Here is a 24,950-nt window from a genome sequence, read left to right as displayed (position 1 = left end):
TTTCCAAGAGAGCTAATGCCTCTGCAGGAAACACAATGAAAATCACGGGAGCTTAGGAAGAACAAGGCTCTTAGGCTTGAATCAGTGTGCAGACCCCATCAAGCTGTATTGAGAGAAACAAAGAAAAACAAGTATGTGGTGTCAAGGTTAGGGGCAGTGAGACTTGAATAGCCCACCATAAGAACAGTAAACCCATAATGAGCAGAGCAAAAGCAGGCAATAAGTGTATGCACGGGCACAAAATGGCAGAGGCAGCATCTGAGATTAAGAACAATATATACATTATCTAAACCTGTTTATCAAGAGCAGGATCACAGGAACCTGGAGCCTACCCAAGCAGGTTTGGATGCAAAGCAGGAAAAATCCTTGGTATGCAATATGTATGATATGGCTGATGTTAAGCACAAAAAGAATATGATATTTCAACTATCTATTTTGAATATGATATTTCAACTATCTATTTTGAGAGAGGGAGAAACATTGAAAAAATGGGGACAAATATTTTAAAACATAATTCTGCTATTGGATTCTTTTCACAATACCTGCTATTAATAATGATGAATATTAACTAAAAAAGATAAATTAATAATTATAACATAAATACAAAAGCACATTAGAATGTTTAGCTTTTCATCACTTGGAAAACTCTCTTTGCCTACCTACATGTAGTTCAGCAGAGACATTGCCAACTCAGGAATTTTACAAAGTTTGTATCTCTTCATTGTTAAATGACATTTTTAAAACAAAAGTGATTGTTTAGCAACAATATGCTGATCTAGTATTACGACCTAGGTAGTCTCTCGATCAGTGCCGTTTTATTTTCAAAAATCGGGAGTGGTCTCCCCTCGAGTTTATCATGTACTCGGATATGGGGATGGATATTTGAGGAATAAACCACAAGACAATAATTATATTATGTAAATTAATGAACCATCAAAAACAAATCAAATCAAATCAATAATATATTGATCAATTATTATAAAAGTAAAGTTGATTAAATTGGACTCTGCAGCTGCATGAATAAAAATCGCTTTCTATTCCACATGCTTTACTTGCGTATTCAGCTTGCTCTGTCACAGCAAATACTGTGTGAACAGCCGCCGTTCTCTGGATGAATGTATGCGGGCGGCTCGTGGTGGATGACTTTCAGTTTTAGAGTTTAAAAGTTATAAGGGTTAAAAACTGACAGCAAGAATATTCATTCAAAAACAAAACTAAAATTATTTTAGTAAATTATTATTTTATTTCAGTTAGTCTTTCCAGCTACTTTAATAGTTTCATTTAGTTGTAGTTTTTCATTTCGGTTTTGTTAATTATTTTATTTCAGTTTACAAAAATGTTCTTTTAATAATAGTTTCAGTTTTGATTTTAGTTTTTGTTAACTATAATAACCTTGCATGGAATCTTTAGCAGGCATAACATCTTGACAGTAGAAAGTGTGCTCTGGTTTGTATGTTATGATGTTGTAAGCCAGATAAGTATATAAAGCCGTGGCCATTTAAGGCTTGAAATATAAGAAGAAGAATTTTGAAACTAGCCCCATATGTAAGAAGTAGTCAGTGTAACAACTTGCTAACAGGAGTTTTGTGGTCGTACTTCTAGTAGCATTTTTTTAATTACCTGAAGGCTGCAATAGAACAATTTATTCAGTCTGTGAATAACGCATTGCAGTAGTCAAGTCTACTAAAAATAAATGTGTGAATTGATTTCTTACTGTCTCCTGTATTTAGAGTTTCTCTTCATTTTCTTATACAGTATTTTTCAATTGGAGAAACATGTTTTAGAGTTTGTTGAAATCAGTATTGTTAGGTAGTCAGTTTTTCTGTGATATTTGGCTCTTTGGATTGTTTTTTTTTTTTAATTGTGGGGTTTTTTTGGGGGGGGGGGCAAATTTTAAAAAGCACTGCAATCTTTTCGGCTACTTTAAAAAGTTAAACATTAATGTTGCTAGAGTTATATTAAGCTAATTTGGCACAAAGTAACCAATTTCAAGGCATAAATTGTGAGAAAATAAAACCACCCACTATGCGCTCCCCACTACTCTTTGAAGTTTTGGGGTGGTGGGCTGAGTCCTTAACACAGACAAAATCAGGCATATCAAAATCTTACTAAATGAGATTGGCAGTTCATTGTATAAAGGTGCTGATTAAAGTCAGTAAAAGTAAACCGAAAGGGCAATGCAAGGCTTTTAAAACAATCAAATACATCTAGGGCTCAATAGAATATGCTGCAACAAATTCCAGCCATTATAAGCAGTTTTGTTATTGTTCACAGGTGACATCTATGATGATAATGATAAAGAGGAATATTTTGATTATTTCTAGCATAAAAGGCAGTTTAACCATTTTAATTTGTGTGTATATTCTGTTAATATTCCTCTTTTTGTATTTATAAAATAAAACTGTAGTGTTACATGATAAAGGACAAAATGGGTGATTTTTATTTTTTAACTCTAATTTCGGGGCTGAAAGGCTTTGGTGCCTCTTTATTTTCATGAAAACCTTCTTTGTTTAGTGTTATCACTTTAACTGCAGTTATAACCAGTGTGAAGAATCATTTTATTCTTGTTTGTTGATAAAGTGGATTTCTAATTGTTAGAAAGCATAGATTAGGTAGCATAATTGTTAATGCAAGTATATTTTACTAATATTTGTTGTTTTTGTCTTTAATATTTTTTGTTATTTTGTATTGTATTGAAACCTGTCTTTTAACTCAATGTTCTACTTACTAGATGTTGATGAATGCAAAGAAAGGAATGATGAAGAACTGGCCTGTGATCACTACTGCCACAATTATATCGGAGGTTACTACTGCTCGTGTAGGTTTGGCTATCTGCTGCACTCTGACAACAGGACTTGTCGAGGTATCACTTTCACTCTTCAGTATTTACAGGGGGTATTTTGTTTGCATTGGATATGTGAAACCCTGATAGATTCAGTCTTAATGTATCTAACATGTAGTGCTCATGAAACCTCTTTATAATATTTTCTCCAATGTTCATCAATCAGATAACCAAAGTAAACCCCATTAAACTTAAACTGTCCATCTAACTATGGAGTGACATGGGTGCCAATTTTGAAAGCCTTCTGCTGCAACCTGACATCTGTTGACTGTCTCACAGCATTGTTTTTCAACGCTTCTGTAAACCACACAAAGAACTGTGTGAATTTCTATCATCTGGGAACTCCTAATTTGTTCCTTATTTTGACATTGAGTCATGGGTCCTGAAGATTTCATGTTTGTCCAACATATTTGAATTTTTAAATAGGCTGAGTCAGAGCTTTCAGGGCTGTGATCACAGTACGCTTACTTCACTTAGTTCAAGCATTCATACAAAAAATCTGACTTTAGAAGAGAAAGCTAAATGAAAATACAGAAATGTTCCCGCTCCTTGTAACATTCAGGGTCACTGTAGAAAGTGTCTAACCTCCTAAAAAAAAAAAAGACACCCGTATTCTCGCTAGGTGCCCTTATTGTAATATGAGTGCAGTAAATTGTTCCTTTTACATTAGGAATCTTAATCCTGCTGCAAATTTCTTGTTTATGTTGGCAAAAACATGTTTTGTATAAATATTTATCAAACTCAAACCAAATGTAGTGCATCATCAATTGGTTAATGGCTTCCAGCACAGTGGGCATGATGGAGCAAAGGTTGTTTCAGATATTCCTATGTAAACTGATGAGAAAATGAAAAAGTTCTTCAATGCATACATGTAGGATTGGCCCTATTAAAAGCGAGCCACACTAGAGTCTGTACATCATTCATAACCTTTGAGGTTTAATGTGTTTGTCACATCAATGCACTTTTTAATAACTGCTCCATATTATGAATTATACATGTGAGTCATCATTTAGCTTGCTTGGTTACATTTCCGTTCTTGATCATGTGTGCCCCTAACATAACATTATGTAAGTGCAAATATTTCAAAATCCAAAAATATCAGAAATCTGAAACACTGCTGGTCCCAGGCATTTTAGACTAAGGATACTCCACATGTTTATGGGTTGGTATTCACACTTTGTAAATAGAATGATTAAAATCAGGCATTATATATTACATTGGAAGAAGCTGCATGGACTGAAGTTAACTGTAATAAAAATGCATTAATAAAAGAATCTTAAGGATGCCGAAATTTAGCAGTGAAAAAAGGCTCTGACTGCCTAAAATTAAAATATTACTTAATTGTGTTATGCTAAAGCTGAGAACTGCTGCTACGTCTTTATGATAAACCAAGATGGAAAACAGTGAACAGATAGGGCCAAGAATTAAAGAGAAAGAAAACGTCAACAACTAACACAGATCAAAAATCCAAAAAGTTGTTTGAACAAAAATACCAGATCCCAACCTGCAACACTCTTAAATACAAGAATGTGCAAACTGTTGACCCTCTAAATGGATTTTAAATAGCTAAAACCATAAAATGGTTTACTATTATATACAAAATCTTGCATACCAGGACTGCCTCAATACCATCGCAATAATGAGATAATGTCTCAGTTTCAGGCTATAATGAGGTAGCAATGAGATGTCATTAGTAACAACAATATGGCCACAGTTGCACAGAATATAATGGCGACAGGGATAAAGTGATATCATGATAATAAAAAACTTAAGAGAGAAAATATCCAAAAGATGTCCACAACAAACAAATTGATGCAGTGCAGTTCAGTTTTCAACGACTTATCCATCTTCATACCCGTTTCTTGTGATCATGAACATAGGAAGATGTGGCCTATTCCAGTAACAGAAAGATAAAGGCATAAACACAAATGCACTAAATGTATGCACCAAAATACCTAGGTACATACTAACACTGTTGTACACTGGAGAAACCAGATGCTATATCTTTGATCACCAGTGGGGCCAAAGTCTGCTGCACCCTGTTTGGTCAGCTTAGCTAATAGAATATAAGATTAGAGATGAATAAGTTACAGAAAGTTCCATGTTGGTAGTATTAACATTAAGGTCAGACAGATATGTTATACATGAAAGTGAAGAAAACAGTGCTACTGTCCTTACAAATAAGTTGTCTTTATAACTTTAAGGAAAGCTATTGATGTATTGGTAGCCACTAGAGGACATATGTGTAGAATCATGTGAATTCTTGGCAGAAAAAGGGTGCTTACATTTCTTTTTTTTAATTTCATCTTTGCAGTCCTATTTTGGACATTTACCAGTCATAGCTAGACAATGCAAACATTCCAATATTTATGTTGATGTTGACACAATAATCGGAAGATCTTGTTTGAGGAATGTTTCAACAACAAAACATTTGGGTGATTGGAATATGGCTGTAAATTACCATTTGATCTTCACTCACAAGCAAATTATAAGAAGAGGCACTATCTGTAGCTTAAAAATTAGAAAAATCCACTAAAGAATCCCTGTGAGTTTTCCTTGCAGTTCATTGAAATAAGCCAATAGAGGAGCATCCCAGGGGCTTAGTGTTATTTATTTATTTGATCAAGTCTTTATTGCAAGACACAAAGAAAGCCAACATCTTAGTGTTACAGAAACACTAGTTTAAAGTCGAAATATAAATAATAAGTGCAGCACAATGATTTAACAGTTTTCAGGGTGTTGTGGAGGATGAGTTAATAAGGTGCAGGTATACTGTAGTGCTGTGGCAGTATTGCATTGTTTGTTCCTCATCGTGTGTTCAGCATTATGGCATACATTGAAAATAAATCTGTAACAGATGAGGAAAGAAGATTTTGTGTTAAGTTTAAGAATGAAAAAGAACACCTTCTTGTCATGCTATTTTCTAATTAACTTTAATAATTAGCCCAAAATACCACAGATTTTTTTCTTTTAACTCTAACTTCAAAATAAATTCCCATTTAAGATTAATCTGTCTTAAAATGGTCAAATTTGAAGGAACCAATGCCAATGTAGCAGTGCTGCCGTATCACATAAGCTGTACTGAAGCAAATTTACTTAATTGCTGTGCTAAGATTGATTATTAGAAAAAGCACTCTCCTTCTGCTTTACTCAAGTTAGGGCTATGTACAGTGTGTGGATGTGATAATCATCTTTTTCTTGAGAGGAGCCATATTGCGAAAGGCAATAAAAACTTTTATGCCTAATGTTTGACAGATTTATGCCTTAGCTTTCTGTAATGTGGAAAAAGATTTAAGAGAGAGTTAATACCCACTGTAAAGAATGTATTGCACTTTTTCTGTTGAAGTTACAGTAAAAGTATTTAATTATTTTATGTTGTGTTTCTAGGCATTTTGATAGTTTCTCTGAAAATATTTTTTATTTGTTATCCTTATTCCATCATAGTTACATTATGTTGATACATTGTTTACCTGTGTATTAGGAGTATTTTAGAACTTTTGTTTTTGTTCAAGCAACTGTTGCTACATATTGCTAAAGATGGTGCTCGCTTTTGGAAAGTAGCCGAAGGTTGACACACAGTAAAACACTGACAGTATATTCTACTGATTTTTGCTTTAAAAGATTATACTTTCATCAAGTGTGACAAAGTCTTAATGAAGAAGCTAATTTGTGCTGTAAGATTTATTTATCAAGTTTTCCTCATTTCATTAGAAGGTAAATTCCTAACTTCTTTTCAAAGTATTATTTCACTTACTGCTCAGTACAAATGGTTTACATTATAGTTTTTGTACTTCATAGATTAGTTAAATCAGTTTCCTCAATTTCACTCTCTTTTACTTATTTACAATTTTAATATATGACCTTCTAATTTTATACTGTTTAACACAAATAGAGTATTGTAGTGATTTTAACTAATGTGTAAGAAAGAGCTTTTTCAAGTTACAAAGCAATAAATATTGTTTTGACCAAACGTTCTTCCAGAGTCAAGGTTATTTTTGTTGGCTGTCTGTTTTTATTGTTTCATTTATGGATTGCTATAGATTATACCTTAGATAAAGTTGGGTCCATTAGTAAAACTGTTTTTTCACTGTCCTTTAGCCGTGCATCCACAGTCACACGAATAGAGCACATATGCTATGTAAACTCCAGTTCTCGTTACTCTCCATAACCATCCCTGCTTGCCTTTTCATCTAGAAAGGAAACTACAAACACTGCTTGATACCATCAGGATGATTGTGAAATTATTTGTCCGGAAAAGGATCTGGCCGATGTTGAAAGTTAGCTTCACTTTTAAAGGGCACAATTCAAATAAGATTTTTTTTTTTTAAGAACCATGCAAATAATTTAGCACATAAAATCTGCAGGATGGTTGAAATTATTTTGTTTGCCACGTAAGTATTTCAAAATACTCAGTTTAAAGATTAATGCACAGTATGTTTTAATTTATAATGGTTTTAATGTAATTCTGTAACACTTTTCATCTATGTCAGTGAAATTGCTGCAGATGGAATTTTTTTTGCACACCACATTAATGCTGAACTACACTTTGTATTTATAGATTTTATCATTAGTAAAGTCAGCTTGTCCTGCCACAGAAAGAATGAACCTTTTATTACTATTTAAAAGGTATAGGTTCCCAGGTAAACCTCATAGCTGTGAGAAGCTCGGTTAGGTCTCTTGGCCATTTAGTAAAGCCAGGCACTGTTTTGTTGGCTCATACTATAGATGTCAATTAGCAGATGTTAAGTGTCAGAAAGCAGCTCCCACAGGTTACCTGCTTTCAGGCTTGATCATAATTATTTCCATTTTATGCATTTACTGGTTATACAATAACAAACTTTTGTCAATGACAATCAGCTGTTTTTTACACACTAACCTAAAATGAAATTATTATAAACGTGTCAATTTCTTAATGTGATGAATGTGGGTAGAATAAGAAAGAAAGGAAACAAAAATTACACAAAGATTTGTAGCAGAAGAAGGTCTTTTGACATCATTACCAGGAGTGATTGAGAAGGTCATGTTTGTAATGCTTAGTTTTAGTGCCAATTAGCATGACTTCTGTTTTGTTGCAGTTTAATTTTAAACATCTAGATTCCACCTGTCCACCTAAAACATAAAGTGTTTTAATTTCACTTAAGTAAGTTGTGAGCTGACCAAACACGGATGAACTTATCATCTGCATAATAATAACCCAGTCCAAAGCTACGAATGATATTGCCAAGGGGAAAGCATATAGTTGCAGAAAAGGAGAGGGCTGAGAACAGAGGAACTCCTTGTCTGACTGGTGCTGATGTGGACATGTTATTGGAAAGACTAACAAACTCTTGCCATTTCAGTCAGATAGAACTTAGGTCACTGGAGGACAGGGCCAGAGATACCCACAATGTTCTCCTTTCTTGACAGTAGAATATAATGTTTGGCAGTATCACCTTTTGCACCAAGGTCTAACAGAATTAGAATACTAGTTTGCCTAGAGTCTTCTACTGTAAGCAAATCCTTAGTTACTCAAAGCAGATCAGTTTTACAGCTGTGCTCAGGTTTCAAACCAGACTCAATGGTCCAATCAGCTTATTACAAGTTAAGTAAATGTTGAGTTGGGAGGCCACAACATGCTGAAGAATATAGACAGAAAAAATGAGTGAGTGAGAGAGAGAGGACCACATATTGTTGAGACTGTCAGCATCAAGACCATAGTTTTTTAATGCTGGGGATACAGAAGCAGTTTTCATAGCAGCTTGCACAGAACAGGTGTCAAGGGATGTATTTGTTTATGTTGTAACAGTTGGGATTATAAATTATAGGCAGGATTTGAGCAATGTGGTGAGGATGGGGTCCAGTACCCAAGCAAACTAGTACGCTTCATTTTACAGACCAGGGGCCTCATACTGTATATAAACTGTGCATATGCATAAAAATGTTACGTATGCCTGTTTCCTTACACACTTTGAGTTGTATAAAAACTAAACTTGCCATGAGGCCATGCATGTTTTCACAGTTGCCCCCTACTCTGCATATGCACTTTTATGCTCAGTTTTGCAAATCATCAAAACAGTGTCATTTACTTTTCTTTTTCATATTTGCATCAATGGCATGGAATTTATCAAATACAGTACAACAAAATTGCATATCGTTTGCAAATTTAATTCAATTGATTGTAATCATTCTGTAACAATATAATGGTGCATGGAATGGCCAAACTATTCCAACTACCATAGCTGCTTTAGTGTAAGAAGACATTGCAAATGGAAAAATCAGAAGAGAGTGCATATTTCAGGAATTGTATGGTCATGAAAAACCTGGAAAACTTATGGAATTTGAAAAGAGCAGTTTCCAGGTCTTGAAAAGTTTTGAAAAACTAAATAAACAAAGAAAATTATGGAAAAGACATGGAAATCTGATTGACATAACTGTATAATGAAGTAAATGGTTCCTTTAAGACAGAGCAAGAAGCATAACTGTCAATGTCAATTTATTTATATAGCACATTTTAAAACAACATAGTAATGCTGTGGCCAAAGTGTTTTACAATAATAGAATAAAAGAAAAACAAAACCATTAACATATAAACATAAATAGAAATAAAATATATGAACATAAAATAAGATACGTAATAAATAGAAATAATGTTATATAATCACAAAGAGAAAACAATCAGTATTACTGAAGGTCACGGAATGCAAGTGAATAGAAATTAGTTTTTAATCTTGTTTTGAATAGTTCAATTGTAGACGACTCCTGATGAGGTAAAGAGTTCCACAGGCGAGGGGCCCTGTCCCCCTTAGTTTTACACTTGGTACGAGGGACAACAAGAGACAACTGACCAGAAGATCTACTGTAAGCACTCTGGATGGCTGGTGTAAAACACGCAATTCAGATAAATAGGCAGGAGCAAGCCCATGTAAAGATTTATAAACTGGCAGCAAGATTTTAAAATCAATTCGAAAACTGACAGGCAGCCAGTGTAAAGAAGCTAAAATAGGAGAAACAGAGTCATACTTTCTTGCCCCATCCAGAAAGCGAGCGGCAGCATTTTGGACCAACTGTAGCCTGTGTATCAGAGATTTGTTAATCCCAGAATACAATGAGTTGCAGTAATCGAGGTGGGAAAAAATAAAAGCATGAGTAGCTTTCTCAAGAGCCCTAGAAGATAAAAAAGGCTTTATCTTACCTAATAGACGAAGTTGGAAAAAGCAACTCTTGATTACAGAATTTACTTGTTTCTGAAAAGAGAGGTTATTATCAAAGGTAATACCAAGATTGCAGACTTGAGGTTTGGAAAAGACAGAGACAGAGCTGAGAAGTTCAAGACCAATTTGGGATTTAGCTGATGGACCTCCATTTTATTTTGATTTAGATCAAGAAAATTATTAGCCATCCAGGATCTTATTTCAGACAGACAGTTGTGGAGCTGTTTTGTTGCAGAGTTGCAGACAGGAATATAAACCTGAGTATCATCAGCATCACCTGAGTCAGTAATAAGAGAGATGTCGTTGAACACTTTCAGGAGTGCCGTTTCAACACCATGATAACGCCTAAAGCCAGATTGGTAGATGTCAAATAAATTATTGGAGTTAAGGTGATCCACCATTTGATTATAAATAATTCTTTCTAGAATTTTAGCCAGAAATGGCAGTTGGGAAATTAGACGAAAATTGGCTAAAACTCCAGGATCTAATTCTGCCTTTTTTAGACGGGGAAGGACTGCAGCATGTTTAAAAAATGAGGGCACAACCCCCAAACTAATAGAATCATTTATAATCGCTAGTAAGGATGGGCCCAACACATGAAAGGCTTCCACTAAGAGACGTGGTGGAACAATATCGAGGGGGCTGGAAGCTGGTTTAATGGTGTCAATAGTTCTTTTTAGCTATGAAAGTGAGACTAGATCAAAGGATTCTAGAACAATGTCATGATTAACAGTAGGAAGTTTATATTCAGTTTGAACAATGCCATGGTGGATAGTATCAATTTTGCTGACAAAGAATGATAGAAACTAAATGAACAGTGCTATTTAATCCCATCACAGAATTAGGGTGAATGGCCACATTAATTGAATTATATAAGACCCTAGGATTCTTTGAATGAAGGGATACTAAATCGGCAAAGAAGTCTTATTTCGTTTTCTTAACTTCAGCCTGGAAATTGAAAAGAGAAGTCCTGAAAATCTGTTTAGAGACAATCGGTCCATCTTTTTTCCAGCACCGTTCAGCCGTTCAACAGGCGCGGCGCAGTGATTGTGTATTTTTATTTAACCAGGGAGCAGGTCTTACCTTATTACTGCGTATCTTGAACGGAGCAATTGCATCTAAAACCATTTTACAGGAAGAATTACATTTTATGACAGAATCATTGATACCATTATTTTGGTCATGCACATAAAGACTAGAGAAAATGGTTTTAAAATCAAATATAGTAGAAGAATTTAAAAAGCGCGAGCAGCGTGGGGGACAGCTATTAGTCGGGACATTAATATTCAGATTCATCATTATATAAAAGTTATCAGTGAAAGAAACATCACATAAATCAGTATTATTCACTGAAATATCACGAGTAAGAACGAGATCAAGGGTGTGACCGACAGAGTGAGTTGGCGTATTAATATGCTGTATAAAATCAAATTAGTCCAATAGTGATAAAAAGTCATTGACCAAAGGTTTCGATTGACAACTAAAGTGAATGTTAAAATCACCAACAATAAATACTTTGTCATGGGAGAGGGTGATATCAGCCAGGAGATCAGAAAATTCAGAAATGAAAGTATCATTAATTACAGGTGGTCTATAAACCACAGCAAACAGCAGAGACGGGGAGCTGCACATTTTGAAAAGTTGAAGTTCAAAGCTACTACAAGCTACCCCTTGTAAGGCTCCGACACAAGAACATACTTTTAAAAACAGTGGCAATGCCACCCCCACGACGAGTCAGACAAATAGAGTTTAAAAATGAATAACCTGATGGAACCAAGTCAGTAAAACATGAAGAGTCACCATTTAAAATGCAAGTCTCAGTGATGAAAAAGAAATCCAAATTATTTGAGGTAATAAAAGTTTTATTAGACACTAATCTCATGTTCAAGAGAGCAGCCTTGATAGAAGTAGAATAGCTTGTTGCAGGATGAACACGGGTGAGTGTGCGGAGATTAGCAGCATTTACTACTCGATTGAAGACCGAGGAAAAGTGATGCTGTCTTGAAATGGAGAAATTAAATCCGGTGTCCAGCGCCCATGATCCAGTGATGGAGTCCTGAGCAGGAGAAGATGGGACATAGACGACTCGCAGCCATTGGGAATCAAAGCTCTGGGACTTGAGTTGCAATTGTTTAACAGTAATTCTGGCTCTTTTCCCACGATGGTGGCGGGTGCTTTTGCGTCTCTGGGTGGCATTTATCTCACTGATACAGGTGAACACTGGCGTCCAGGTGAAGAAGTTAGGAGATGAATAAAACAAAGGTGGAGGTTCACAAAAAATCCAATCAGGAGATGAAAATTGAGAGGAAAGCAAGCCAGAAAATATGTTTAGTAAAGAGTCACGATCATAGGACAGTGACCGTTGGGATAAACTAAAACATAAAAACAAAGTTAAAACATAGACTAGAGAGATGGGCAGACGGCCAGACAACACCAGTCGGCGCCATCTTCGTTATAATGTCTTTATACATTAAAAACGTACTTATTTTCACACAGGTTTGTAGTAACTCAGTGCATTGCTTGTGGTGAGCAGGAGATTCAGTGGCGAAATGCCGGGTTAATGCCGATAAGTATAAGGGATGGCTTAAGAAAGACCATGACCCAGGATGTGTGAAATGTAGACTGTGTACTAAAACGCTCAACATATTGAACATGTGAGAGGCAATGCTAACTAGCCATGCAAAGGGGGCTAAACACCAGGCTGCTGTTGTACATGAATCATCTCTCAACCCCATGACTTTCCCCCCAAGTCTCCAACCTGACATCTACTGCCAGCTGCAGTACTTCTCTCTTATCCACCTTCAAACAAGGGCAGATTTCAGACGCTGTGTCCAGAAACTAAGCCCTAACTGCAGATGTACTGTGGGCGCTAAAGGTGGCAAATTCTCACTATTCTTACAAGTTGTGTGGAAAAAACAAGCCAGTTATTTCAGGATATGTTTCCTGACAGCCACATTGTTTCTAGATTTGCATGATGTGAGCTCAAGTTGTCATATTTTTGTACTTATGGACTGGCTCCTTACTTTTTAGAAAAAGTCTTTGTCTGAAATATCGAAACAAAGACGGTATATAATGTTATTTGATGAATGTCTGAATCACTATTTACAGGCTAAATAATTAGACATGTATGTCAGGCTATGAGATGGGCCCAAAGTGAAAACTAAATACTTTAGGTCAGAGATTATGTAACATTTTACAGTGCAAGATATCTCTGAGGAAATTAATGACTTGTTTTCTGAGATCGGAATCGTGAATCTCATCCAAATCTCAATGGATGGGCCGAACATGAATTGCAAAGTGTTCAAAAGTTCCAGAAGCAAGTGCAGAATGATGTGGGGAAGTTGCAAATTAACATTGGTTCATGTGGGTTGCACATATTGTATAATGCTTTCAGAGATGGATGCAAATCAACCGAGTAAGAAGTTGAACACAGACTCTTAAACTTGCATTGGTTGTTCCTTGATGCCCTGCTCATCATGAAGATTTCATGACAGCAACCGGATGTAGGATGCCCATGCTTAAATTTTGCAGGCACAGGTGGACAGAGAATGTCACCGCATCAGAAAGGTGAATGCTGCTCTTGCCACATGTCAAACGCTATGTTGAGATGGTAGAGCGAGGTGAACTACCCAATCCGAAAGTGAAGTCCTATGAAGAGGTAAAGAACCACTTTACTGATCCTCTCTTTACAGTGAAAATGGGGATATTTAACAACATTGCAAGAGAAATCATCATCTTGCTCACAGACAAACCCATTCAACCCTTTCTCTCTCAGGAAGTGCACAAACTGATTAAAGGTAAGCATTTATCTGTATACTAATAATACTATATACTAACATATTGTTGGGGTACTTGCCAGTGTTTTAAATTAATTGCTTTCCATTTCATGTTAGTTAATCTAAAACAAAATATAATACACTAATAAAGTGTAGAAGTATGCCAGGAGTCTCAAGACGTTTTTGTTATAAAGATGAAATAATCATTAGAATATATAAAATAGTATAGTACATATTAGGAATAAAATAGCCTCCTGTGTAAACTGTATATATAGTTAAATATGCCTGCACTACTGTACTTTAAATAATGGTGGTACTTGTAGAGTCTAATATTTTTTGAGGTGGTACTCATTGTGAAAAGCACCACTGCCGTACTTGTATCATCTAAGATAAGAATGTGTAATCACTTATTTTGTCTGTTTAAATGAAACAAGGGAATATGACTTGTAAATTTGCAAATTATGGATGATAAAACTGGAAAATAAAATCTCTTCATTTTAATTGTTTACGGGGCTTATGGGATGATTTATAAAGGAAAAGCACATGGAAAAGGCTTTATCCACCCCGAAGCTTCTTCATTTCCCTTTTCAGGACAACAATTTTCACAAGGACAGTTCTAAGATTGACATTGGAGTTGCAGCAGAGACCACACTGAAACAAGTGAGGTCTTCCAAAAACATTTCAGAAAGGCAGATACTGCAGATGAAGATAGACTGCAAGTTGCTTTTGATTACACTCCTTGAGAAGTTGCTGAAAAAGGCTCCAGTGCATCACACATTAGTGATTAGTGACTTGACCCAATATGCATGCCTGAATCTAAGGAGCTATCTGCCAGTCAGTTGAAAAGAATGCTGCACATACTTGTTGAAACTAAATACATAGATGGGGCAATGTGTGATGATGTCCTTAGAGAGTTTAGGGAGTTCTAGTGAATTTGACCCCAAAACAGATTGAGTGGACACCCTGCTATATGAGACAATGGGGACAAAGCCGTCATTGGAATGTATTCACAATTCTACTGGTCTTGTCACATGGAACGGCCAGCATGGAGAGAGGGTTTTTCATTAACAAAGAACTGACTATGGTGAATCAGAAGGAGAGGTCTCTGGTGGCTCAGAGGCTCATTGTTAACCATGTTAGGTCTGTTGGGGGCATAACCAACGTGCATATCACAAAAGAGCTACTTCTTTCAACTGCAGAAGCAAGCCAGAAGTACTATGCCTAATTGGATGAGGAGAAGAGAAAGAAAGAACAGCAAGGCGTTGAGTTGAAGTGGAAGACCCTCACAGATGCATGAATTGAAAGGCTAAGGCTTCTGAGAGGGCTGGGGTGGAGAATGACATTTGCGCCTTCGAGATATCAGCTGATAAATATGCTGAGAAAGCAGAAGCTACAAGCAATCTGACTTTCATCACTAAATCCAACAATTTGCGGTGAACTGCAAAAGAAAAGAAAGCATCTCTGCTGAATATTGAAAGGCATATTGATGAAAAGCTTGCAGAAATTAAACAATGAACTTTGTATGGATTGTTTTTGTGGGATTCAAAGAAAGAAAGCTGTCATTTGTTAACATTAAGTTAGTGATTTAATATGTTAGTGATTTAAACAACATCTTTTATTTCAATGGACAGTTTCCACCCTGATACTACTTGCTACTGAAGTTAATGTCAGTGTTATTAAACACGTTTACTTATTTGTAATTAGTTTTTTTAAATTTATTGTTGCCTTCTAGTCATTTATGTTAATTAGGGCTACATAATGTTTTTCAGGGATTACATTGTGCTGGAGTGTCAGCAATATTTAAATAAATCTTTATTTTGTATGAAACCACATATCTTGTCATTATTTTAACAATATTTTGGTAAATTTTACATGAATTTTTATTATTTTTCAAGTTTACACAGAAATTTAAGAGAACATATGGTCATGGAAATAATAGAATAATCGAATAGAATAACTGAAAAGTTATGGAAAAGTCATGAAAATTTGTAAAAATGTGTATGAACCCTTATATTTATAGATGATGATGATGACTGACTTCAAAATCAATTTTGATTTCTAAGAGCTATCCTCTTGGAGTTGTGTACTGAACTGATGCCGGCTTTACCAAGGTAGACTTTGAGGAATTGTGCTCTACCTGCTCCTTTGCAAGTTCTGCCCACTCGCAAGTTTTTAACCACAGGAGGTTTTCAACATAAACTTTCTGACCAATTTGGTATTTCTCAATCATCACTGAGTCGTGCTTTGCCAGCTGTATAGGATGGTATTACCCTTTTGTCATCCAGATATATAAGATTTCCTTACACTGCAGTTGAACTGCAAAACATCAAAGTGCAATTCACAGCACTGTCCAGTTTTCCTTATGTAATCAGAGTGGTCAGCTGCACACACATTGTTATTGCAATGCTGCTGGACAAGTTGCATCAGCCGGGGATGAATCACCAAAAGAATGAGCTGGCATTACATCATACAGTATATAGCTGTAGAACCAATAAAAACTGCAGCTGTGTACAGTCACAGGTGCTTATTCCAATTTGTGCGGCAAAAGGCAAGCAGTTCTTTTAACCTCCTTAGCGTTAAACTCTAGTGTTACTCGGGCTGTGAAAACCATGCTAAAAGCATTAGTCCTGAGCGTCATTTGGGCAACTGTACAGATGTGTCTTGTATAAGCATTAGAACCAAGAATCCCTTGGGATGTAAAAGTGCTGTCAGTGCTGCCATTCTTTGGGGAAATTATGTCTGAGTGTAGGTTTTCACAAATTATAAAATATTTGCACTTTATCTGCATTGAAGAATTTGATGAGAATACCCATCCAGCACCCAAACTGATGAAAATTTGGGAGATACACCAGGCAATTGTAGTACAATTTTAGAGTGTTTACATTACATATATGTATACAGTATATATATACGCCCAGGAGGACCAGAGGAGGGCTTGTGTAGGGACCCGTGGCCACCACCAGGCAGCGCCCCGATGCTGGAATATCCCGTGTGGGACCGGTCGGGGCTGGGGCCCGGCCGGGATGCCCAAGAGAACCGGAGGAGGGCTTGTGCCTCCTCTAGACCGCGAGGGGGCGTCCGCCCTGGTTATATTGGGGGCCTCAGGTAAAGGGCATGGAAGCCCAGCCCTGTAGGGAGCCATGGCCACCGGCAGGCGGCGCCCCGGTGTCTGAGGAACCCTGGAGTCCAGCACTTCCGCCACACCAGGAAGTGCTGGGGGGAAGACGACAGGAGACCCCTGGACGGCTTCCGGGTGCACAGCCGGCACTTCCACCACACAGGGGTGTGTCCAAGGGGGAGTGCCGGGAAGCAGCTGGAGCCCATCCGGGTTCCTACTTAAGGGGCCGCCTCCCTCCAGTCATGAGTGGATGTCGGGTGGAAGAGGACAGAGCTGGAGAGAGGACGGGAGGCGGTCGAAAGAGAGGCACAGTGACTGAGAGTGTGGCCTGGACTTTGGGGTGTGTGGTGGAACTATGCTGTCCGTCTGTCTGTGTCCGGGTCCCAGTCCACAATATATATATACACAATTGTTAACATTTGTTTTTCTTATTCATTCTATATTCTTTTGGCCACAGCCATGGACATTGTGAGAGGGACTTTAAAGTCACAGTGATTATGGGCAACTTTAGAACACAGCAAGAGAGAAAAGAATGGGAAGTTATAGGCATGCTAACATTTATTACATTGCAACATGGTTTGAATAGAGACAAGAGTTTTATGGCCAGGTATGAGGATTGTTTGCATCTCTTAGACTGACACAGACAACCTGACTACAGATCCACATTGTATTGAAAAACTCATTAGAAACGTCAAAAGACTTTGGACAGTTATCTTATATAAAGATCTTGACCATACATTGTTCTTATCTCATGTTAAATGAACCCTAGCCTGAAGGAGTCTATTTATTTTTTACATTTAAGATTTCTCACTTAAAGATTTACCAATGTTGTTTCTTGTCCTAGTGTGTATATAAACACAGGAAACTCCAGTTTCTGTATTACATCTTGCCTGAAGAAGGAGCCTGAGTAGCCGCAAAAGCTTGCATATTGTAATCTTTTTAGTTAGCCAATAAAACGTGTAATTTTGCTTGATGTTTCACCACATTCATAATGGCTAACACGGTACAACACCCTAATACTAAAATAAATCAATACATACTACTAATGATAATAGTGCATTTTTTTAAATAGCACCTTTCCCATGCTCAAGGCACTTACAGAATATAAGAAAAAACGGCAGGGTATACAGTATATAGCATTGTGCAAACCAAATAAATACATAAAGAAGATTAAAACAGTAAATTCAGAGAAAAGCCTAACAGACAACATTATTGATGGTCTAGCACACACATACAGGTTACATGAGAATCTTGACAGAAAGGTAAACTGAGAGAAGGGTAATAAAGTCAAGTACAGCTAAAAGCCTTCCTGAACAGATGAGTTTTGAGTTGTTTTTTAAAAGAATTCATGGAGTCAGCTGATCTAATTGATTTTGGTAGGTCATTCCAGAGTCAGGGCACTATATAGCTGAAGGCCCTGTCACCCATGGAGTGTAGATTAGTGTAGGGCACAACAAGATTGCCAGAATCAGAGGACCTTAGTGGGCGGGCGGGCACATAGTGATGGAGAAGGTCACTGATGTAGTTTGGTGCAAAGTTATTTAAGGCTTTGTAGGTTATTAGTAGGATTTTATATTACTAAAGTAATACTCCCCCCAACAGAACAGAACTGCTTGCTCACCACGTGAAGATAGATTACAATAAGTATGATTTTGCTTTCCTGCATGTTTTCTGTCCAATTCCAATGTAATGTGAATTAAAAATGGTCATTAAATAAACCTATTTGCCTTTATATCAAAAGGTTGCATAAGCAATCTCTCATTCGTTTATACTTCACTTTTTTGTTGGTGGGAAAATCATTCAACATGCTTCATGAACAATGAGATTTGTCTACTACTTTAGTTTCACGTAAATCGATTTTCATCTCACCAATTAAAAAGAATTTAACTAACATGAAAGATTTATTAAAATTACTATATTTTAATGTAACAGCTCTAGATGTTAGGGATGCTTCATGCCGACCCACCTCAGCTGTTAAAATTTGACACATCACAATATATTAATTGATCAGCTTATTCCTTTGTCTTAATTCAAAGATATGATTGATCGGCTGACACCTTGGATTGAATGTGCACTTCAAATGCTTTTTGAAACTCTAACAAATGCAGCAGAGATGATTCATGTCGAACATAGACGACACCCACTCTAGGAGTTTACCATATCATAGGGTCATTATATGCCCAATAAACACTCAATCTGTGGGATAAACTTTTAACTGTAATTTGAAAATGATGGAAAGGCAAACAGAATGAATGGAAGTGACCAAAGAGGAAATGTTAAGCCAGATGTTGTAAGTTATCATTCATCTGACCAAAATTGTAAGCCAAGAATCAAAGTAAGAAACCAAAGCCAAATGTCATTAAATGGGAAATCCGAATTAGCACTTCTATGCACATATACAAAGGGTTTTATTTAGTTTTCTGCAAAAATGTTGATGTATTTAAAAAGCTTAGGTTTATAGCAGCTCCCTGATGATGTTAATTGTGCAACATTTTGGGCCACTCTCTGTAACAACCATTATTGTGTCCTGATGACAGTGACACAAAATGGAGATGCCGTGAGAAAAACAATAATGCAATGGAAACAATACAGAGTAAATCTTAATAATTAAACACATAGTCTTTTCCCTTCATTCATTGGTTACTATAGAGTACACTAGTCAATAAACTGTATTTTGAGTTCTTTTTGCCTTGAATTTATATAGCTTTCACTAATTCTCTGGGTCCTTCTACAAATTAATTGTCTCTCTAATTCAGCTAACCTTCGAACATGTTTATACCTGGAATTAAAATGCATTTTTTGTGATTTGATCACAATCAGATAGCACTTGATCACATTAAAAACCAGGACTAAATACACTTGTGACCAGATCACTCCAACCACATTCAGAAGTTGTCAGAAATAGATAGCATTTATCCCCCTTTTTATTCCTCTATGACAAGCAATGTCTTGTCAGTCAGTAATGCCCATGCATACAGTACCTGCTTGCTCCAGCCACCCCCAATGTAGGACATAGGATGGGGTGAGTCCAGATGTCCAATTATTGCCAAATGAGCAAGGTATAATGTAAGATGTGTATGGAAACTGCCCTTTTGCCTTATTTGCTAGTAATAATATTGTTAATTTATTTCATTTGGTATTAATGCTATTGTTTATTCATCACTATACAGTGGAAATACTATCATCTACCATACCAGAATGCAGGGATAGGTCTTGTTATATGCTAAGAGCCTGACATCTAACTCTACCCATTTATATTCATCAGTGAGCACCTTGTCTTATATGAAATACTCAGATATCCATCTACATCTGTCTCTGCCTTATCTAAGGTCCCCTTCTCTTGCTTTACTTTTAATAATCATACAGCACTTCTGTTTTGGTTTTTGCTTTATTTTCATCTTATAAGGATGCTATTCCTTGGAAACCAGACAGTGAAATTCACAAAAGTTTTATCTCTACCCAGTTGTATTAAACAGGGGCATTAGCTCCCTGGGAATGAGTTCTTTTGTAACTGCGACATGTTACATTTTCGAAATCTATTTAGTTACAATATAAAAAGGTAATACCCCTCCCTTAGTGATATGGCGGTAAGAAATCACATAGGAGAAGTAATTTAGCTTTGTTTAATGAGGACTTACACTGCATAACAGATAAAGGAAGCCAATGGCAAAAACCCAGTTCTGGAGTGGGGGCCCGATGTGTAGAGTCTGCCATTTTCACCTTTCAGTGGAAGGATTTTCAGGATCGGATGACATTATCTTCCATCCATCCGTCGGCTTCAAAGGTGTGCGAAGCAATGATCCAAGGCTTTATACTCTTTCTTCATGTGCAGGCTCTAACTTAGGAACTTAGGTGAATCATGCCATTCCAAACAAGGCAAAAGGGGATACAGTTTTATGCTGACTTTGACACACAAAAAGAGTATACAATGGTCCTTAGTCTGACTGCCCGTTTTTCAGTTCTGTTTGTCTGTCTTGTCTTATAATGCTTGCCTATCAGTTCTAAATGGTGAACTCCTGTGCTAAATCTGGCTCTGTGTCAACTGTGCATGTGAGTAGAGACAAATGTAGATTTATAAGATATATTTGCACAGAGGACAGTGACATATTAAACGTATACACTTATTACACCAATTTAGCTCACATGCTGTGTTCTGTTAGAAATTCTTTAATGAAATTTCATTAATACATAATAAAAATAATTATAATAATACATTTCATGGCATATTTCGAAACTGGATTATTGACACTGGGCAGAATGTATTTTTAAGATTGACAGACTTTTGTAACACTTGTGTCCCTCCTATATTTCATACCAGAAGGAAACTCATTCTCCTGGGGCTGAAACTCTTAAACTGTTGTCATAAAACTTGGGTGCTTCACCCTGCTGTATTTGTTATTCAATAGGGAGTAGACAGTCTTGTGGTGTTGATACATTTTCAGTAGATGTCCCTTTTTAATTTTTTGCATCCATTTGTGGATTACCAAGTTAATATAAAATATTTGTCATTCCTTTAAGAATACATTTTGAGTTTGCATGTGTATTATTTATGTTTTTCTTTGTTTGAAAGTGACTTTCTATAAGCTAAATAAACACATTATATGCTGTAAATCAATTGTTTTTACACTTGTAAAAACGTTCCAATTCTCAGGCAATATATGAATATATTGTACAATGTCATAAAGTTTAACTTGTTTTTAGCTCCAAAGTGTATATTGCAAACTCTTAACAATAATTTGTCTGATAAAATGAATGTGGCAAGATATGTCTAGAATAACCGCAAGTGAAAGAGTTGTTTCATGCTAATCATGCAGTTTAATTAAGATAAGGACACTTAAAACACACACAAAAAGATGTTTTGATCGTTGCTGAAAAATTAAATCACACATATTTTCTTTAATCGCTTAATTCATTATAAGGTTAAATGACTTTGAAACATTTTATCTATCTGATCACATATTTGTTTCCAGTCATACGATATAAGTTCTTAAAAAAACTCCCATCATTCTTATGTTTTCCTGATACTGCTAAACAGGATCCCTTTTCCATTAGAAGCATCAAAATTAACGACATGGTCCATCGAGAGCTAGGTTAAGACTACAATCATATGAAAAAGTTTGGGAACCCTTCTTAATTCTTTGGATTTTTGTTTATCATTGGCTGAGCTTTCAAAGTAGCAACTTCCTTTTAATATATGACATGCCTTATGAAAACAGTAGTATTTCAGCAGTGGCATTAAGTTTATTGGATTAACAGAAAATATGCAATATCCATCCATCTATCCTCTTCTGCTTATCTGAGATCAGGTCATGGGGGCAGCAGCTTGAGCAGAGATACCCAGACTTCCCTTTCCTCGGCCACTTCTTTTAGCTCTTCTGGGGGAATCCCGAGGTGTTCCCAGGCTAGCCGAGAGACATAGTCCCTCCAGCGTGTCTTAGGTCTTCACTGTGGCCTTCTCCCGGTTAAACGTGCCCGGATACCTCACCAGGGAGGTGTCCAGGAGGCATCCTGATCAGATGCCCGAGCCACCTCGTCTGACTCCTCTCAATTCGGAGGAGTAGCGGCTCTACTCTGAGCCCCTCCCGGATGACTAAGCTTCTCACCCTGTCTTTAGGGGAAATCCCAGACACCCTGTGGAGGAAACTCATTTCAGCCGCTTGTTTTCGCGATCTCGTTCTTTCGGTCACTACCCATAGCTTATGACCATAGGTGAGGGTAGGAACATAAATCGACTGGTAAATTGAGAGCTTTGCCTTACGGCTCAGCTCCTTTTTCACCATGACAGACCGATGCAAAGCCTGCATCACTGCGGACGCCACATCAATCCGCCTGTCGATCTCACACTTCATTCTTCCCTCACTCATGAACAAGACCCCGAGATACTTGAACTCCTCCACTTGGGGCAGGATCTCACTCCCAACCCTGAGAGGGCACTCCACCCCTTTCCGGCTGAGGACCATGGTCTCGGATTTGGAGGTGCTGATTCCCATCCCAACCGCTTCACACTCAGCTGCAAACCGATCCAGAGAGAGCTGAAGATCACGGCCTGATGAAGCAAACAGGACAACATCATCTGCAAAAAGCAGTGACCCAATCCTGAGTCCACCAAACCGGACCCCCTCAACGCCCTGGCTGCGGCTAGAAATTCTGTCCATAAAAGTTATGAACAGATTTGGTGACAAAGGGCAGCCCTGGCGGAGTCCAAATCTCAATGGAAATGGGTTCGACTTACTGCCGGCAATGCAGATCAAGCTCTGACACTGATCATACAGGGACCGAACAGCCCTTATTAGGGGGTCCGGTACCCCATACTCTCGGAGTACTCACCACAAGATTCCCCGAGGGACACGGTCGAACGCCTTTTCCAAGTCCACAAAACACTTGTAGACTGGATGGGCAAACTCCCATGCACCCTCCAGGACCCTGTTAAGAGTGTAGAGCTGGTCCATTGTTCCACGACCAGGACAAAAACTACACTGTTCCTCCTGATTCCGAGGTTCGACTATCTGACAGACCCTCCTCAGCAGGACCCCCGAATAGACTTTTCCAGGGAGGCTGAGGAGTGTGATCCCTCTGTAGTTGGAACACACCCTCCGGTCCCCCTTCTTAAAGAGGGAGACCACCACCCCAGTCTGCCAATCCAGAGGCACTGTCCCTGATGTCCATGCGATGTTGCAGAGGCGTGTCATCCAAGACAGTCCTACAACATCCAGAGCCTTGAGGAATTCCGGGCGTATCTCATCCACCCCCGGGGCCCTGCCATCAAGGAGTTTTTTGATCACCTCGGTGACCTCAGTCCCAGAGAAGGGGGAGCCCACCTCAGAGTCCCCAGACTCTGCTTTCTCATTGGAAGGCATGTTAATGGGATTATGCATCATAACAAAATCAGACAGGTGCATAAATTTGGGCACCCCAACAGAGATATTACATCAGTACATAGTTGAGCCTCCTTTTGCAAACATAACAGCTTCTAGAGGCCTCCTATAGCCTTTGATGACTGTCTGGATTCTGGATGGAGGTATTTTTGACCATTCTTCCATACACAATCTGTCCAGTTCAATTAAATTTGATGACTGCTGAGCATGAATAGCCTGTTTCAAATCATCCCATAGATTTTCGATGATATTCAAGTCAGGGGACTGTGACGGCCATTCCAGAACCTGTACTTGTCCCTCTGAATGAATGCCTTTGTAGATTTCGAACTGTTTTTTGGGCCATTGTCTTGTTGGAATATCCAACCCCTGCGTAACTTCAACTTTGTGACTGATGCTTCAGCATTATCCTGAAGAAGTTGTTGATATTGGGTTGAATTCATCCGACTTTAACAATGGCCCCAGTCCCTGAACTAGCCACACAACCCCACAGCATGATGGAACCTCTGCCATATTTGACAGTAGGTAGCTGGTGTTTTTCTTAGAATGCAGTGTTCTTCTTCCGCCATGCAAAGCGCTTTTTGTTATGACCAAATAACTCATTTTTTGTCTCATCAGTCCAAAGCACTTTGTTCCAAAATGAATCTGGCTTGTCTAAATGAGCATTTGCATACAACAAGCGACTGTTTGTGGTGTGAGTGCAGCAAGGGCTTCTTTCTCAACACCTTACCATACAGATGTTCAAATGTGCAAATTGCGCTGAATTGTAGGATGATGTATAGATAAACCATCTGCAGCAAGATGTTCTTGCAGGTCTTTGGAGGTGATCTGTGGGTTGTCTGTAACCATTCTTACAATCCCTTGCATATGCCGCTCCTGTATTTTTATTGGCCTGCCAGACCTGGGTTTAACAGCAACTCTGCCTGTGGCCTTCCATTTCCTGAGTACATTCCTTACAGTTCAAACTGACAGTTTAAACCTCTGAGATAACTTTTTGTAGCCTTCCCCTAAACCATGATACTGAACAATCTTTGTTTTCAGATCTTTTGAGAGTTGCTTTGAGGATCCCATGCTGCCACTCTTCAGAGGAGAGTCAAAGGGAAGCACAACTTGCAATTGACCACCTTAAATACCTTTTCTCATTATTGGACA

General features: G+C 37.6%; 1 protein-coding gene across 1 annotated transcript in view; it reads left to right on the top strand.

Annotated features, from left to right (window-relative positions):
• Nucleotides 1–24,950, top strand: part of masp1 (mannan-binding lectin serine peptidase 1) — a 247,786-nt gene that overhangs the window by 69,299 nt on the left and 153,537 nt on the right. The window contains exon 4 of the mRNA XM_039765749.1: nt 2,732–2,863. Within this exon, the coding sequence (XP_039621683.1) occupies nt 2,732–2,863 (132 nt within the window). The remainder of the gene's footprint in view (nt 1–2,731; nt 2,864–24,950) is intronic.

The sequence above is a fragment of the Polypterus senegalus genome, chromosome 1 (assembly GCF_016835505.1).
Source record: "Polypterus senegalus isolate Bchr_013 chromosome 1, ASM1683550v1, whole genome shotgun sequence".
In the NCBI taxonomy this organism is placed as follows: Eukaryota; Metazoa; Chordata; class Cladistia; order Polypteriformes; family Polypteridae; genus Polypterus; species Polypterus senegalus.
Note: the sequence above shows the minus strand (reverse complement) of the source record. Positions and strands in the feature narration are given on the sequence as shown.